Here is a 17,393-nt window from a genome sequence, read left to right on the forward strand (position 1 = left end):
TCAAGAAGCTTTTAAATATCCCAGATGCGTATGGAAAACAATGGTTCACCCATTAATCTTGAGAAATAATCTTTACCCGTCAAAGGTTTTTATTATTTTAATGACACGTACAATTATCACGACAAAACCTAACATACTGGTATCGAGCATGGGTCATAGCGTTATTCAGCATGATCGTGCAGAATCCTGTATGTTCTGTATATGTTCAAGGTAGGCTGGGAGCTAGTTTGCTACATGGAAACTAACGGCACGAGCTCCAATCGTGAAACCACGTGATGATATGCGGTTTAAGTCTTTTGGTCATAATTTAAGGTTTTGAAATTGTGATGTGTTCCCTTTGTCTTCTTTTATGTTAATGTCAGTGTAGTCCATTAACTTACAACAGCACAACGATACTCATGTACGGGTGGTGTTACACCAACCTTATTAGAAATAAATAAATAGCTATTAACAGCCAGGGGACGTAACCGTTGCAAGTGGTTTCGGTTTCCTATCTCATTTGTTACTTCCCCTGAGTATCAAGCTCGTTCACAAGCCAGTAGGTTCGCATTCGCCCCTTTCCCTGAAAATATATGGAATAAGGTTATTATTTAACGTGCAAAAGAGTGTGTTTATTAATATTTATATTGTTTTACGCAGGGTTAAGAACAATTATTTTGCAGATGGAAGAAATTTTGAAACATTCAAACAGGTGAAACATTCATTCAGCCGTTCGTTCGTTCTTTCGTTTATTCATTCATTTGTTGGTTCATTCATCTAATACAACATGGTCAATTTTTAAAACAAACGAACAAATACTATTTTTCAAAACCAGAAAAGCAGAAAAAAGAAAATGCACCAATTGAGATTTACGTGAACAATATGTTTCCAGGTAAAGAATTCTAACTATGTTTGCATTATAAGTTACATTACATATGCACGAATAATAAATCAAATTGACGATCTCGCTTTTATGGGCGGTGTATTATTACTGAAAAAAAAATTATTCGGCAATACACTACCGTTAACATTTTTTTATATATTTTACAGTTCGCATTTCCGTTCTCGAATGGGTTATTCATTGGAATCATAATGCGATGATAGATATAAAAAACATAAACACATGTGCTATGTTACCTTGACTTCGATCATTCCTCGCTCTTCTATTGTGAAGGAAGCCGATGACAAAAGCCCCATAGTGGCCTCACTGATATGTATTTTCATGGCTGTAAAGACACTCATTCAGGTAGTTTATACGAGAATCAATAATAAGTAGTGGAGGACATTGTATGTGTTTTATCATTTACGTAGCGCCACCCCACATAAATAAAACATAACCCATAATTTAAAGCAAACAGCTGGTGTATATCTGATGCGTATTGATATATTGTTTAGGACTGCATACATCTATTAACACACATCTAAAATTGTTTTATGTCTATACACTTGTTGATAACTAAATGTTCGGAATGAGTCTTGTTTCGTATCGAATGGCATATTGGCCTATTTGCAGATTCAGTATTATATATAAGTCACTACTACTACTACTCGCGTTTGTTTATTTGCATTGTGACATTTTGACAAAATGTCTCTTCAACAAAACACAAAGCCGTATTAAATCAAAAATACGTTTACTTTTAATATAACATTTTAAATCGTGGAGACTGACGGTAAAGTGTTTTTTCCGGAATGACAATCCAATTGAAATATCGGCTCGAATCTAATTTTGCGATTGGTTTTTAGTTTTGCAACGTTATAATTGTTTCAGATTCTTATACTACTACTACTGCTACTGCTACTGCTACTGCTGCTGCTGCTGATGATGATGCTGCTGCTGCTGCTACTACAACAACAACAACAACTACAACAACAACAACAACAACAACAACAACAACTACTTCTACTACTACTACTACTACTACTACTACTACTACTACTACTACTACTACTACTACTACTACTACTACTACTACTACTACTATTACTACTACTTCTACTGTTACCGCTACTGCTACTGCTTCTATTACTACTTCTACTACAACTTCTACTACTAATACTACTACTACTACTACTACTACTACTACTACTACTACTACTACTTCTACTACTACTACTACTACTACTACTACTACTACTGCTACTACTACAACTACTACTACTACTACTACTACTTCTACTACTACTACTACTACTACTACTATTACTACTACTACTACTACTACTACTACTACTACTACTACTACTACTACTACTACTACTACTACTTCTACTACTACTACTACCACCACTACTACTACTACTACTACTTCTACTACTACTATTACTACTACTTCTACTACTACTACTACTACTACTACTACTACTACTACTACTACTACTACTACTACTACTACTACTACTACTACTACTACTACTACTACTTCTGCTACTTCTAATTTTGCTAGTACTTTTTCTACTTCTTCTTCGTCTTTTGCTTCTACTACTACTACTACTATTAGAAATGCCCAGTTTTTCAATGTCCTTACATAAGTTCGTGCGGTATCAAATACTTATATTGTGTATTTTACATCAACAATAAAAGTTACTTCAAATGACATATCACGGATCGGCTCGTGCTGAAATGTTATGAATAATTGTGCTCCAAATTAATATAACAATATATATATCAGATATCAACTCTTTAACAAGATTTTAAATGCAGTTAAATAAATGCAGATTGAATTATCTTAATAGTTAATGCACATGCCAATGCCCATATAGTACGTGATTGTCGTTTACTATACTACTATACTGTTTATAATTTGAATTAAACAATTGCTTATCATTCATTTCCATAAACAACATTCATATCATTTTCGATACAAAATATAGTTCGAATTGTGTTACAACTATGAATACAGAGCTGTTTGTTTGATAATTAATAGTTTAACATTCGTATTTTTGAGGTCGTTATTATGCCTTTATTTTCAAGGTAAACCCTAGTTTATGAGAGAAAAGTGTAGTTATTCACCAATGAAAGAATAATCGAAAAATGGTGGTTTATAAAAATAATGTTGATGGAGTATCTGTATTTACTTACTGGTAATTTTAAAGTATTTCTGGAGCTTGACAATACTATTGATTTATTGGCTAAACACACTTGGTAATCATACGTTGGCGGTTTCTGACTTAAGCTATACCTGACAAAATGATTGATTGATTTGATTGATTGATTGATTTCAATATATAATGGCAGAATACATGGCAATATAAGCATAACACACACACACACACATGTACTTCAATTTTGATTTGAGCAACTTCATCAAGTCAACTTTAAGAAAGACAACTATAAATAACATAAAACATCTATATTGCACCTAGTTTGAGATTATTCAGTATTAAAATATTAAAACTTACTACCTATAACTATTCTAAAATAATGCTGAGAAGGACATGCATTTAGCTTTTAAAGCTTGTAAAAATAAAGTGACAACAAGCAATAAACAATCAATCTGAGCAACCTACAGACACACAAAATATTAATTTAAAAAAATAAAAATATGGTTAAGAATCAAGTAGAACAATAAAATGTTCCTTAGTACTGAACTTGAAGTTATTATATATTACAGAGTCTCTAGTATTCTGTGGTAAATTATTCCACAAAGTGCATCCCCTTTAGGCAAATGTCCTTTTACCAAACCCTTTTACCTTAGGGATGGTGTAACGGCTACACTCTATAAAGTAGAAGGGATTCTCGTCACATTTAACAGAATCTGTACATTTAAGAGCCTTGGCTATGAACCTAGTTTTGTGTTTATGAACAGAGCTAGCTAAGGTAATATGTTCCTTCATATATAATGGAGCAGATTGAGTATTGATATTAAAGACATGACAAATGGTTGTAAGGGCAACTCTACTAGCCACTTGTAACCAATTCAACAAGGCAAATGATTCGATTACAAATACTACCAAATAAATAATAATTGCAAAATATATATTATACATAATAAAAACATCCTAATCAAAGATACAAAAGTATTACATGTAAACAATCTGAATTAAACATTGCATAATATGTATATATATATTTTAAATAAAACTTAAATAATTGTTTGATAAATGAGTTTTTGTTTAACTGCGATGGCTTCTTCGCTTATCTCAAATTTGTCGGGGTTACCGTTTCACCGTTTTTCGTTACATAAAGCGTTTTATTACAGGACAAATACACTTTTCATTTTGTTTTGGACCCATTTAAAAGGTTTTATAATAAAAATTAAAATAACTATCAATATTTTAAAAAACCAAAGTAATGTAAGTGATACAAGTGTCATTACACTTTTATGACATTCCAACTCCAAATATAAATTAACAAGTCTTGCAGTTTATGTTTTACATAATCTACGTTTGAATGAGTAGCACACTAGTATTTTCCTTTTATTTAACACATAATTTGTAGATAATATATTGGAGTCATTCTTTATTTGAACAACTGATTTTATGAATCTTTTGTGGTTTGTTATAAATCCAAGAGTTATTTTAGTTGTTCAACACTATGGACGCATATCCCGGATTGATACGACAACAATATTTATCATTAATTTTGATGTTTTGAATTTAAGCACTGGCATAGAATACAACTAATACAATTAGCAGATGCTACAACATTAATTATAGATGGCAAAGAGGACAAAGATAATAAACATCTCGATTGCTTTTATACCTAATGATTAAATATGATATTTCTCCAATGAAATAACAGCAGTGAAAATAAACAAATTGTTATTTTCACCGGTGAAAATAACAAATCTTCGGAACTACTTTTTCTATTTTTAGAATATCATATCAAGATTTTTATGATCACGAGTGAATTAAAAATCGGTGTTCCACCGAATCCAAAAAAAATTATTTTTATTTTATGCTTTTTTTTTCACTGTTTATTTACATCATTGAAAAGTTTATATGGAGAAGTTCGCTGGAATAGTGACGTCATTTGGTCGAAAAAAAGACGCAATTTTGTTTATTGAAATGTATTGAGGCCCGCCACGAGAGAAAGGGTAACTTTTCAGCGATAGGGAAATAGCTGTTAATTATTTTCTTGAAAAAGGGGCATAAAAGAAACAGAAAATATGTTCATGTCAGTGTAAGATCGTTTGTTATTTTACGAGTGATCATAGAAAATATATTTTCACGAGTGACGCACTGAAATGAACAAATATCCTCTATATCTTACATCAATTTCCTCAATATTCTGGTTCCAAAGTTATTTTCTACAATATTCATGTTACTCCTTCGATATAAACAAAATGGATGTTGGTTTCGGGGAACAATAGTTGAACTCAACTTGTCATACAGTTTCTTATAGATATTGTGCCTTTAAAAAAAAAATACAAAAATACGTCAAATGATGGAATTATGACAATAGATGTTTAAAAATGGTTGATGCCTTTGCGGAAGTTAAAAAGTTGAAAAAACTGTGGTTGCAGAGACTCATGCATTAAATGTTATTTTAGTAAATGCTATGGATTTGCGCATACACATATACTTGAATACAAACAAGTAACATTTGAACATACTGAAGTGTGTCTAGTGCAACAAAGATGTGCAATATATTTCGGAAAGATACTTTTAAAATCATATGCAGCTTGTAATACAAAAATCCAATATAGATATATACCGAAGGAATACAGGTTGTTAAATATAAAATGGATTACACCGGAACATCTACAAATAGAAAATCATTTGAACGAACCCTGAACGCTGGTGTAAATGTTATGCAATTTAAAGGATTGCTTTAAGCGTTTAAAATTTGTGTTATATTGTTATAGAGTACATTTCAGCACACAGACTTAATAAATATGAACTGATCGGGTCTCTCTGTCTACAGCCAAAACCTTAATCAAAGATTTCGGCAAGAAAACAATTAAATGAAAGGGCAGTGAAAATATTATGATAAAAAATAGATATAAAGTTGATCGTTCCAGAGTTTAAAATTTAATTCATAGTCTTGATTTATTATATTGTCTTTATTATACATTATTAATTCTTGGGTGGAATTAACGATGTGTTCTGTCCTGTTCAGGCTCATTTAATTACAATATTTAATAAAGTGATTGCTGTCAAAAATAACCGCTGTGGTCTGTAATCCTTCGGAATGCATAGGTATTTACTTTTTTTTTTGTTATTGACAGTTCTTCTTTCACAAACGAAAAGTTCAATGTGGAAACTACAGAGTGACCTGTTTTTTCCCCAGAATACTACGACATTATTTCAGGTAAATCAATTTGGACCAGGTGGTTTGTTAATTTTGATGCTCTTCAAAGTGATAGAAACCTCTGAACATATTAGAAAGCCATTCTAAGCTTACGATTATTTCCGGCTTAATGTATAAGTATTAGCATTTCATAAGAAGCAGTCAATATAAAGATCATTTATTTCTGTATATAAATTCTCATAAAATAATTATGTTTCTTTTGAACTGTCTGATTGATCATATTTGACATTCTCATAAAGGTGTCTAGGAACGGTTTTGCTTCGTAAGTGGAAATTGACTTGTTTTAATTAAAAAAAATGTCGGTCGTTTTTCTCAAATGAACCTTTGGATTGCGATTAATAATGGGAATCATTTCAAACCGGAAAAGATATGCGTGACGCTCATAGAAAATGCCTTTTAGGACCACATATTTATAAAGTGCGAGTAAGAGAGTGTAAGTGATATCAGATTATTATTCAGTAGAACATATTAATGATCCTATTTACATTTATTTCGAGATCGAAATTTTCATTTACAGACACATATAATTACATATAGTTGAATCTCGCCGAAACAGCATAGCAAATAGAGTGGAGGGAATTTCTTTTCTTTTGAATGCAATGATAATATGACAAGACCACATAAATCGGTACTCCATAAGCAATCTGAGCGCAATAAAGGGGAATAGAAAAAGGTGCAAAAGTTCGATTCAGTGTGGTAACATCGATCGGCCAAATCCGACTATCTTTAAGGCTATCTCGAAACAGCCCCGATTGTGACAATCGAGGTTTAATGTTAAAAGTATAACCAGTTACTCATTTCTAAAATCCGACCTTCGCCGCTGGACTCCATGCGACTGGCAGTGTTCACGGTGTCCCCAAATAGACAGTACCTTGGCATCTTTCGTCCTACCACGCCTGCGCAGACAGGACCTGTGAGAGAAGTTGCACATTACTAATGAGCTTGACTTATTGTTGGTATATTGAATACAATCAAATAACTGTGTTACTCATGAATTAAATTCCCTAACTGCTAGAAGTTATACTTCATGGCTTAATAAAAGTGTACTTTTAAAACAATTTTCTTTATAATTCGGTATCCACAACCAACTTAAAATGAGTGTACGCCAGTTGATTTCAGTGCACTGTTTACGAAATCTTCGAAATTTAGAATCTAACGAAGTAACAACCGTTTTGCAAGTACTTAAGTTAGTTAGCAATTGAAATATACAAAACAAATCCATGGATTGCTTTGTTTACAAGGATACGCGTAATAAACTAATAACTCCAGAAAAGCTAGGTTCCTAGACATTAATGCTGTAATGATATGCTGAACGTATTAGTTCAACCGGATTTTCGTTGGTTAGTCACGTTCACAACAGCGCACGACTATACAAACCAGAATGTAATCCAATACGCGCCCTTAGCGGTACTTCAGGTTGGTGACGAATCACAAACTGGCATACACTGTGGACTATTTCCAGTGACATCAGAGCAATCTGTCGCACATGCTCGTTACCGTTGCGTTCCGGAAGTCCGGAGGCAACCATGTACGCGTCGCCGATGGTTTCAACCTGTCGGTGAAGTTTCGTTATAATGAGCAATGAATTACAATGTTTGGGATTATGCATTAACCTGTATGTCGTATGATCACAAATACCTATAATTGTTTAACACAAACATTCTTTTTCCACAAACATATGCGTTCCGTAACGTAAATCAATGTTAATCATGCATCGATACATTTTGGTCTTACCTTGTATACGTCGTAGTTTTCTATGATTGCATCGAAACATGTGTATAGGTCATTTAGCAAATCAACGACCTGAAATATAAAATCAAAGTGCTGTAGGCGCTGATGGCCTGGGGCTAGGTTTAGTGTGACGTAAAATGCATTTAGGATGTTTTGTCCGAATTTCTCCCTTTGTCCGAATTTATACGGATTGACCCTAGCGGTTGAGTGCAGAAGCTCAGAGACTGCAAGAAAAGACGATAGTTGTGCATATACTACAGTGTACATAGACGGTGGAGGACAACGCGATACTGGTTGTGGGAACGATAACCTTTTGTTCAACTCTACAGATCTGGTAGAGGTTCGTCTACATATGCGGTGAAGATATACAACAACAACATGGCCGCAAAAAAAACTGTTATTGTTGGCGTCAAATAAATACCTTTCAATAGCCTAAAATAGTTTTCTATAACATAATTAACAGATCAGGAAAACACTCATACTTCCTTTGTAATGTGTATACAAAAGAAAATCCACTTAAGCCCAAGTCTTACTTTTGCCGGTAGAGCCCCGGTCCATCCCAGTTTGTCAACGCCGGTCGATCGGCGAGGACCGGGATGATTCGTAGCGAAGACATTTTTTAACGCAGTCACACTATTTCCCGGTGCCGCCCCTGTTGAAGCCGGTCAACAGCCCGGCAGAGTCCCGGTCAACCCGGACTGGCTACGGTTTATCCCGGCCAATCCCCGGTTGTCGCCGGTAGTGCCCCGGTGAAAGCCGGCAGCGTCCCGGCATAGCCCCAGTTGTCGCCGGTAGTGCCCCGGTGAAAGCCGGCAGCGTCCCGGCAGAGCCCCGGTATACCGTTACACCGCCGGCACTCACCGTGTCTATGCCGGCATCAGACCCCGGCAGAGCTACGGCAACGCCCCGGTTTCACCCCGGTCGTCACCGGTAATGCCCCGGCGGAGCCCCGCGGAATGCCGGTGGCATTCCGGCAGAGCGCTGGTTTTCTTTTGTACCGTAGCTATACCGGGACTCTAACGGCATTCATTAAAATGAAAGAAAAGAAAATTGTATTAAAAAGTTAACGCTTTCTGCGCAGATTGAGGGTGTTGACATGTTGATTTTCTCTTCTTTCTTCGCATATTTCTAAGTATTGTGGTATTCTGCATTGATCATTAAAGTTTAAATACAATTCACCGTACAATATTTATTTTTTTACATTTTCAGTTTTGAACCCCCCTAATTGAACCATTTATTTACAAAATTCACTCTCATTCATCCAAATGTTGAACAAACAACATTTTTTAGTATGTATTAATAGATAAATGCATAATATATACAAATTTGATAGTTTATAACATGTGACAAAAGGAATAAAGAAACAAGGGCTGTTTGTAAAACATGCATGCCCCCCATATGGGCTGTCAGTTGTAGTGGCAGCCATTGTGTGAATACGTTTTTTGTCACTGTGACATTGACCTTTAACCTAGTGACCTGAAAATTATTAGGGGTCATCTGTCAGTCATGATCAATGTACCTATGAAGTTTCATGATCCTAGGCGTAAGCATTCTTGAGTTATCATCCGAAAACCATTTTACTATTTTTTGCATAAAACAAGTTTATCCTTACGTAATTAAGGTATATTGTGTGCATTTTCCAAATATATTTCGTGTTCATAATATCTGTAACGTCAACCTGTTGATCATTCTTTAAGCGACATTTGTAGTGCTTGTCTGTAATACCGATCTTCACTATTATATATGACTGACCTGAAAGGGTGTGCTGCCAGCGGCAATGTTGGTAAAGCCGACGATATCACTGAAGTAGATGGTAACACACTCGAAGGCTTCCGGGTTTACAGAGCGCCCCATCCGCAGTTGATCCGCCACACTTCTGCAAATAAAAGAACGCTGCTCTATATAATTCTGAATTTGTAAATTCAACATGGCATGTCAATTTAAGTACTACCATGAATTTCATTTACGATTGCATATCTGTTAGCTTATATTTTTTTATTTTTGCTCGATGGAACGATGTTCTTATTTGAAACGCTCTCGAGTTCGTTCCCTGGGCCATGAACCAGTACCATGTGACTTTGGGGGAGAGCTAAAGAACGCTTCCACAGTGGGGCTAGTAATATCTCGGTCGCTAGGCGGACACCATTACCATTACACCACGGAGACCGTTATTCTGGGTAAGATTACCGGATCATAAATATTTTTGTTAATTAATGTTGATTTCAGCTTTATAAAGTAGCCAAAACGCAATACTGTCAGCTTATACGCAATAACATGTTTGGTTTTAATATTTCTGCACGTTTATACTAGTGTTATTTAAATATTTTGCAAATAAGCATACTTTTCCAGAACTGACAAAGTTTTTGAGTATAACACGCAGCAAGTTGGACTGTAATTCACTGGGCGTTCAAGTCTCTGAGTTTTCAAAGGCCTAATACTATTCTCATTAAAACCCGTTGCACGAGTTCAATGATTCTGATCTCACTTTAAGATAAAGCTACTACTCCTTGAACTCGGTTAGCTAGAATTATCATCAAAAACAAACATCTCGAGTTTGTAATGACCATACACATATTTCAGGGTGCAGGATCACGTGAGTTTGTGGGGTTCCCCCTTTTAACTTTAATGGATGTAAATCAACCGGTAAGTGGTGCTCTATTTCAAATAACTTTTTAAAATTATTTTTCTTAAGAATTTCAACTAGTGCATCAAATACCGATTTTTATGCTGCTTGTGGCAATGTGGTAAACATTCAAATAACTTTATTTAATAAGCCTGTGTCCTTGTTAAAAAATCGGTATCTACTGCATTTATTGTACACGTTTATGCCTTACGCAACGTGACATTTTGTCAACGATTTCATACGTATTCAAGGATTTATTTTATACACGTATACCTTAAGATATTGGCACAAACTGCAAGAAACTGTCTTTTATGCACTTAAGAATTTTGCAAATGTATTTCAATAACTTGAGATATTTGATAAAATAAAGTTCTTAACGGTGTGTTTACATTCTGTCCAGCCCGTGTGTTAAACCCGGGAAACCCTGTTGATTCTGCACTCTGGTGTAATAAATATTCCGTAGGCCTCACATTTTCAGGATCTTATACCACAAGTCCTTTGAGCGTTGCCTCTCATCGAGGAAGGCCTGTGTCTTCTCCTGTACATAAACTTTTAGGTAACTTACTTACTCTAGTTTAAAATAAATACCTATAACTCGAGTAAGCGATTTAGAGCAATCGGGTTCCAATTATTACAAGGAAACTTATCCAATCAGTAAATCAAAGTTCAATCGTCCTAACCTTGGGAGCACCTTATATAGAAGCTCCTCTGATCGTTTCTTCTCCTCCAGGAATGCTTGCGTCCTCTCCTCGACCATACCCTCCAGATTGTTGGCATAATGCTCCATGCGCTGTAGCAACACGTCCAGAACGTTCTTGGACGCGCCGTTGTTTCTATGATGAATATCACATAATTTGTCATAAAAATAGCGCAATAGACAGTGGTGTTGCCTAATCTGAAAGCGCTGATATTGCAAAAAATATATTACTTGGTTTCCCGAGTGAAAACAGCGATGTATGCGTTTTCAAAGTTCATTGCAAAAAAAAACCACAACACAATTGGAAGATAAATATAAGTAGGATCTTATCTGAGAATTAATGTAACAAATTTAGCTCAAATTAACTCAGTATGCGAATAAGAACGCAGGTAAAGATCGCAGCGCACCTTGTCATTCTAATGTTCTTCACCACTTTCCTCACTGTGTGGAACGTCGGTCTGTCCGATGGAAGTTCATTCCAGCATAGGTGAGCAAGTTGCACTATTTCCGTGCAATGTTCATTCTCGTTCAAGGTTGGCCGGGTAGGTTTGATGCCGCCATGCTTGATCCTTTCCAGAATGTCTACAAAGGAAAACGGCGCGGCAGAGTTTATTAACATTGCATTTTCGCGGCGGAGACTTGAGCATTGGATAGTCGCTGATCATTTATGAATATGTAATAGTCGCTGCAGAGGTACGGACATTGTATAGTCGAGGCGGTGTTATGAAAATTTAATAATCGCGACTGTGTTATGAACATTGTATTATGCGATTTTAGCAAATTAGCTGAATTGCACGTACCTCTGGTAGATGTGTACCACGATTCCTCTGTAAACGGCTCGGCTCGCGTGCAGATCTCGTATAAAATGACAGCGAAACTGTACATGTCTCCCGCCTGTGAGCGCTGACGGCTCGCAGGGTAGACGCGGAGATGTTCGGGGTCGGGCGCCATCCACAGCAGTTCCGGTGACAGAGTGTCTACGAACAGAAGAGAAACCACTTGAAAATTGATGAGGGAGTCGGTGCTAGTACTACTACTACTACTTCTACTACTACTACTACTACTACTACTACTACTACTACTACTACTACTACTACTACTACTACTACTACTACTACTACTACTGCTACTGCTACAACTACTACTACTACTACGACTACTTCTACTACTACTACTACTACTACTACTACTACTACTACTACTACTACTACTACTACTACTACTACTACTACTACTATTACTACATCTACTACTACTACTACTACTATTACTACTACTACTACTACTACTACTACTACTACTACTACTACTACTACTACTACTACTACTACTACTACTACTACCACTACTACTACTATTTCTACTACTACTACTACTACTACTACTACTACTACTACTACTACTACTACTACTACTACTACTACTACTACTTCTACTACTACTACTACTACTACTACTACTACTACTACTACTACTACTACTACTACTACTACTACTACTACCACTACTACTACTTACACTACTACAACTATTACTACTACTACTAATACTTCTTCGACTACTTCTACTACTACTTCTACTACTACTAGTACAACTACTAGTACTACTACTAGTACTACTACTACTACTACGACGACGACAACGACTACGCGGGAACAATTTATCTTCAGCGTGGACAATCATCGTGATCTGAAGGTAGCTACATCATGATATACTAAGTATCGCGTTTGATTATTTGAAGCAAGATTGTGTTGATTTGTTTTAACATTATAATTTGGGGGTTGTGTGGGGTCATTCTTTTTTTTTCAAATTTAATGATCTTCATTTAGAATTCAACTAAGCATGGATCAACACCATACGTCCCCTCAGTTGCTTCGATATGCATTCTTTCCGATTCTAATGCACCCATCTCTATTAATTCCTCTAAGGGCCTAGTTAAAATCGATAGTCATTAATAACTTTGTACAATTATCTGTCTGAAGACGCACATTTATGGCTGATTGGATTTGATATGTAGGTGTTTTTTATTTAAATTAGCCCTGAACCTTAAAGTCTGTCGACTCCCGTGTAGAGTTGATAATTCATTTATTTATAATAAAATACCTATAATTCGAAGTTAGTTTATGTGAATGTTAAACAAGAGTTATTTTATTTCCCGATAAAACCAATTACAAAATCTATCACCGTCGTACGGGGTAGATGAACGTGGAAATATTTGTTGTGATTGCAACAGAAAATACGGGCAGAAATGAGAAGATGCGTGCACATACCATCTTTTCTAGTCTGTTACGTGTGAATTAATGTAGAAATCAAATTATCCATCATTAGTTCGTAAGTTAACAATCATGTACAAGAAACCGACACACACGTATTAAAAATGTCATATTTGTAACATAACCAGTATTGTAATGCATGATTATAATTTAAATAGTAAAATCTCGCCAGTTTTGTTATTATGTCCCTTATTTTTCTGAAAACTTGGTGTGAACCTGAAATAAAAAGTAAAACGGGTTTTAAAATGCTAAATGTGAAAATATGCCTCGTTATATTCAATTTTTTTCTTATATCAATATTTCTTGTTGATACTATATAAAATCTATATGTAAACATGTACATTTTTTATTGTAGTTATTTCCATTTACATAAATTGAAGCGCCTTATTCATATGTTTTTCTTAATGTAATAAATATTATTATTGCAGTACAAAAAGTAAATATTTATCACAATAGTAAGATGACGTTCACGTTTTTCTTACATCTGTATTGTAATGAACTTTAATTGAACAAATAACAGGTATACAAATAGTCACTCGCCAACATGGTAACCGATCTTTTTGCATGAATATGATTTGAAAATGTCATTGAACCGAATACTTATTGCGGTCTTTTTGAATTTAAAACATGCATTCTAACCAATACAGGTAACACTATAAACAGGAAATCACTAAAATAGTATGATATCATATTTCATGTCACAAATGTAATTGTTGGCGAGCTATATATACACACACGATCAAGCGTTTTCGGAATTCTGTTATTAAAAATAACAAGTGAAACTTCATGCAGAAGCAATTTAAACAAAACATGAAGCATAAAACTTAAACTATACTCAAGCTCGATGTAAGACATGTCGAATGATACATGTCAAATGATCGAACTCATGATCTCCCGGTTGCCAGGCGGTCACCATATCCATTACACCACGGTGACGTTAATAATTTGTGGAAAAAAAACAAGCAATAAGAGAGGTGATATGGATAAGGTCATTCATTTGAACCGATAAGTCTCTTTGTCTAAGTATAAGGCTTATAACTTCAAAATAGACACACACATCAAATACCAGGTCAAAAGCGTTTTCAAAGAACAGTTCGGAAAATGAAATACCGGACAGATGCTATATGCCACCATACCAGAGGCATAAAATCAGCTTAATATCTGAAAGAGTTTCAAAACAAACTACACCCAGTACACGGTGAAACGGTTTTTATAAAGAAAGAATAAGTCCAAGGCCAATAACATCGTGAAAAATAAATGGACCGGAACGAATTTCACACTTCATCTGTAGGTCATGTAGGTAGACTCAAATACAAAAAAATCACATCAATATCTGAAAGCGTTGCTTAAAAATCATCATGAACACGGTTATAGAGAAAGATAGAGAGTCGAATCTAATGTCGGAGTTGTAGACGATTGTCATGGTATATCCTTGTTAATGATTTTGAAAGGAAAAATGTGTAGTAGATGATAAACATTTATTATGAGTTTACTTTGAAGCTTTAGAGGAGGTTTGAATTCAAGGAGAAAATATTATTTTGGTTATATGTCATTAATACTTTATGATACATTTCTTAATATTGGTTTTTGAATTTCAATGTTTGCTTTCCTTCTCCATCAAAGATCAAACATTTCTTAAATCTCAAGCTTAAAACTTTGTTTTGAATTTCACACCAATGTTTAAAGCGTTATACTTCGGAAATGTGCTGATTTACTTGTTAAATTCCATAAATTTAAATCACAAAATAATGTTTTTAAAGCATTACAGTTCACCGTGAAAAGTTCCCAATTAAAAAAAAAAATTCAAATTGGGAGACCCCTACCGCATCCTCCCCGGTTGCGCCCTTCCTCATTAAAAAAAACCTGCGTACGGCGCTGATTTTTAGAGCATGCTTTTGAACAAAAACTGATACGTGCGCATCCTTTACACAGTATTAACAAGTACATTATGTTATGTACACTAGTATCATAATCATGTGACTCACTTAAATGAAATTAGTTACTTTGGGTAAGTACAAAGTATTAATATCATAAAAAATATAGTGTAGACCTAATATATGTTATATACACTATAGTTAGATATACGATAGCTAATATCACAATAATGTAACGTATAATTATTTTGTGGAATCATTAACTATTTATTTTGTTAACAGTGTATGCTTACTTTGTAAACTTTGGCTTTTGACGGACGTATAATTTAATAAAGCTTGAAAACATTGAGACCACATATTTCCCTCACCATTTTCAGGACGTTCGTTCTTTATTTCGGCTTCATTCAAACACTTGAGTCCAAATCCGGTTATCTTGAGCAAGAATCGCCCATCTATCATGCACCGCGAGCTAGTCAATTTGCCATGGACACCGATACTGCTTGTGTGGATGTACGTCATACCCTATACACACAAAATCAACAGTTATATGCACCACTGACACTTACACGGCTTCTGTATCTGCCGGGTAGTAATGGGAAGTCATATATATATTATATATATAAATAGAATTGACACGTCCATGGCGCAAGAAACTAGCATGGGATATTGTCATATCCTATACGCATGTTCGCACACATGGTGCAAATACCTAATCTTTAATAACCTTTATTTACAACATACATACTTACATAGCGCAAGAACCTAGCGTGGATATTCAGACAATAACACATGGCAGAGCTGGGCCGGACGTCTATAATCGGCCCGCTGCCGACATAACGGTCCGAGGGCCTTTGGCTATGGCCGATTATAGACGTCTGGCATAGCTCTGCCGTGTGTTATCGTTTATATTACATATCATACTATTTTGTTCCTTCACTTAATTGAATTAGCTTTCCGTTCTTTTATTTTCATTCAATAATTACGCAATTGATGACGTATCTCATGTGATGTAATTTCTGTGACGAAACACATCAGATTCAGCTGAACTGTCTGGATTAAAGAGACAGTAATTTGGACAAGTAGGGATTTTATTTAACAGTTAAACTTTTTTTAAGCATGAAACGAATCCAACGTTTTTCGGATTATGTGTTTGTCATGCATAATTTGAAGCTTTGATAGAAAAACAAATATTGTTATCGCTCCCATAGGCGCTCGATGTCAATGACAATGTTTTTATTTATTTATCTATTTTTTAGTTACCCGTTGTTAATTATAATGCATACACATACTAAATTAATAAAAATCTTCCGACAAAACAAGGTAGGTCACTCGCCATTTTCTCAAGCCACGGAAGTGCGTCATTATGCATAATTAAATCGCTGTCACCCCGCTCGCTTATTGAAATGCGCGCGCAGAGCTGGAACCTCGCTCTTTATCTAGTAGTTTTCTTAAGTATGCTACGAGCTACACCTGTGACGGAAAAAAATACGGCCATACTCGGGGAATACTATTTGGTATATTATCCATACCGCGGGTACTTTGAAGTATGGTGCCCGGGGTAATTTTAAGTAGTATCTTCGTCGACATTTAGCAATCGTGTTTATCTCAATCGGTCGTTTTCGGCTCAGGTACTACTAAAAAGTACCCAGGTTACTCTAAAGTAGGCTTCAAGTTACCCCTGGTGTACGCTTAAAGGCACCGACCATACTCCGGTGTACGTTTTAGTATATATTCCGTACCCCGAGTGCTTTGAAATATACTATATAAGCGAATATATAGCGAATATATTAAGCTCTGTGTTTCATTTTAAAAGCAATGTGAATGCTTATTTGTGTAACTTCTACCAGATTTGCTCTGGAAAAGTGAGGGAGCCCTGTTCAATAGCCCCGAGATGTTATGGCGAGTTACCTCCACGATATCCTCAATCAGCGACAGTCTGAAGTCCCAGTCTAACTTCATGGCA

At 35.3% G+C, this 17,393-nt stretch overlaps 2 protein-coding genes across 2 annotated transcripts in view; one reads left to right on the forward strand and one right to left on the reverse strand.

The window, feature by feature from the left end:
• Nucleotides 1-17,393, forward strand: part of LOC127865239 (E3 ubiquitin-protein ligase RNF185-like) — a 422,044-nt gene that overhangs the window by 169,846 nt on the left and 234,805 nt on the right. The gene's annotated exons all lie outside the window — the stretch shown is intronic.
• Nucleotides 158-17,384, reverse strand: LOC127865252 (atrial natriuretic peptide receptor 1-like). Its single transcript, XM_052405292.1, has 11 exons — nt 17,339-17,384; nt 15,799-15,952; nt 12,084-12,260; nt 11,691-11,865; nt 11,267-11,419; nt 9,716-9,839; nt 7,967-8,035; nt 7,610-7,784; nt 7,045-7,143; nt 1,117-1,205; nt 158-562 (listed from the first exon to the last, which is right to left on the reverse strand). Exons 2-11 carry the CDS (start codon nt 15,947-15,949, stop codon nt 503-505), a joined length of 1,272 nt encoding a protein of 423 aa, XP_052261252.1. The 5' UTR covers nt 15,950-15,952; nt 17,339-17,384; the 3' UTR covers nt 158-502.

Source organism: Dreissena polymorpha, chromosome 1 (genome assembly GCF_020536995.1).
Source record: "Dreissena polymorpha isolate Duluth1 chromosome 1, UMN_Dpol_1.0, whole genome shotgun sequence".
In the NCBI taxonomy this organism is placed as follows: Eukaryota; Metazoa; Mollusca; class Bivalvia; order Myida; family Dreissenidae; genus Dreissena; species Dreissena polymorpha.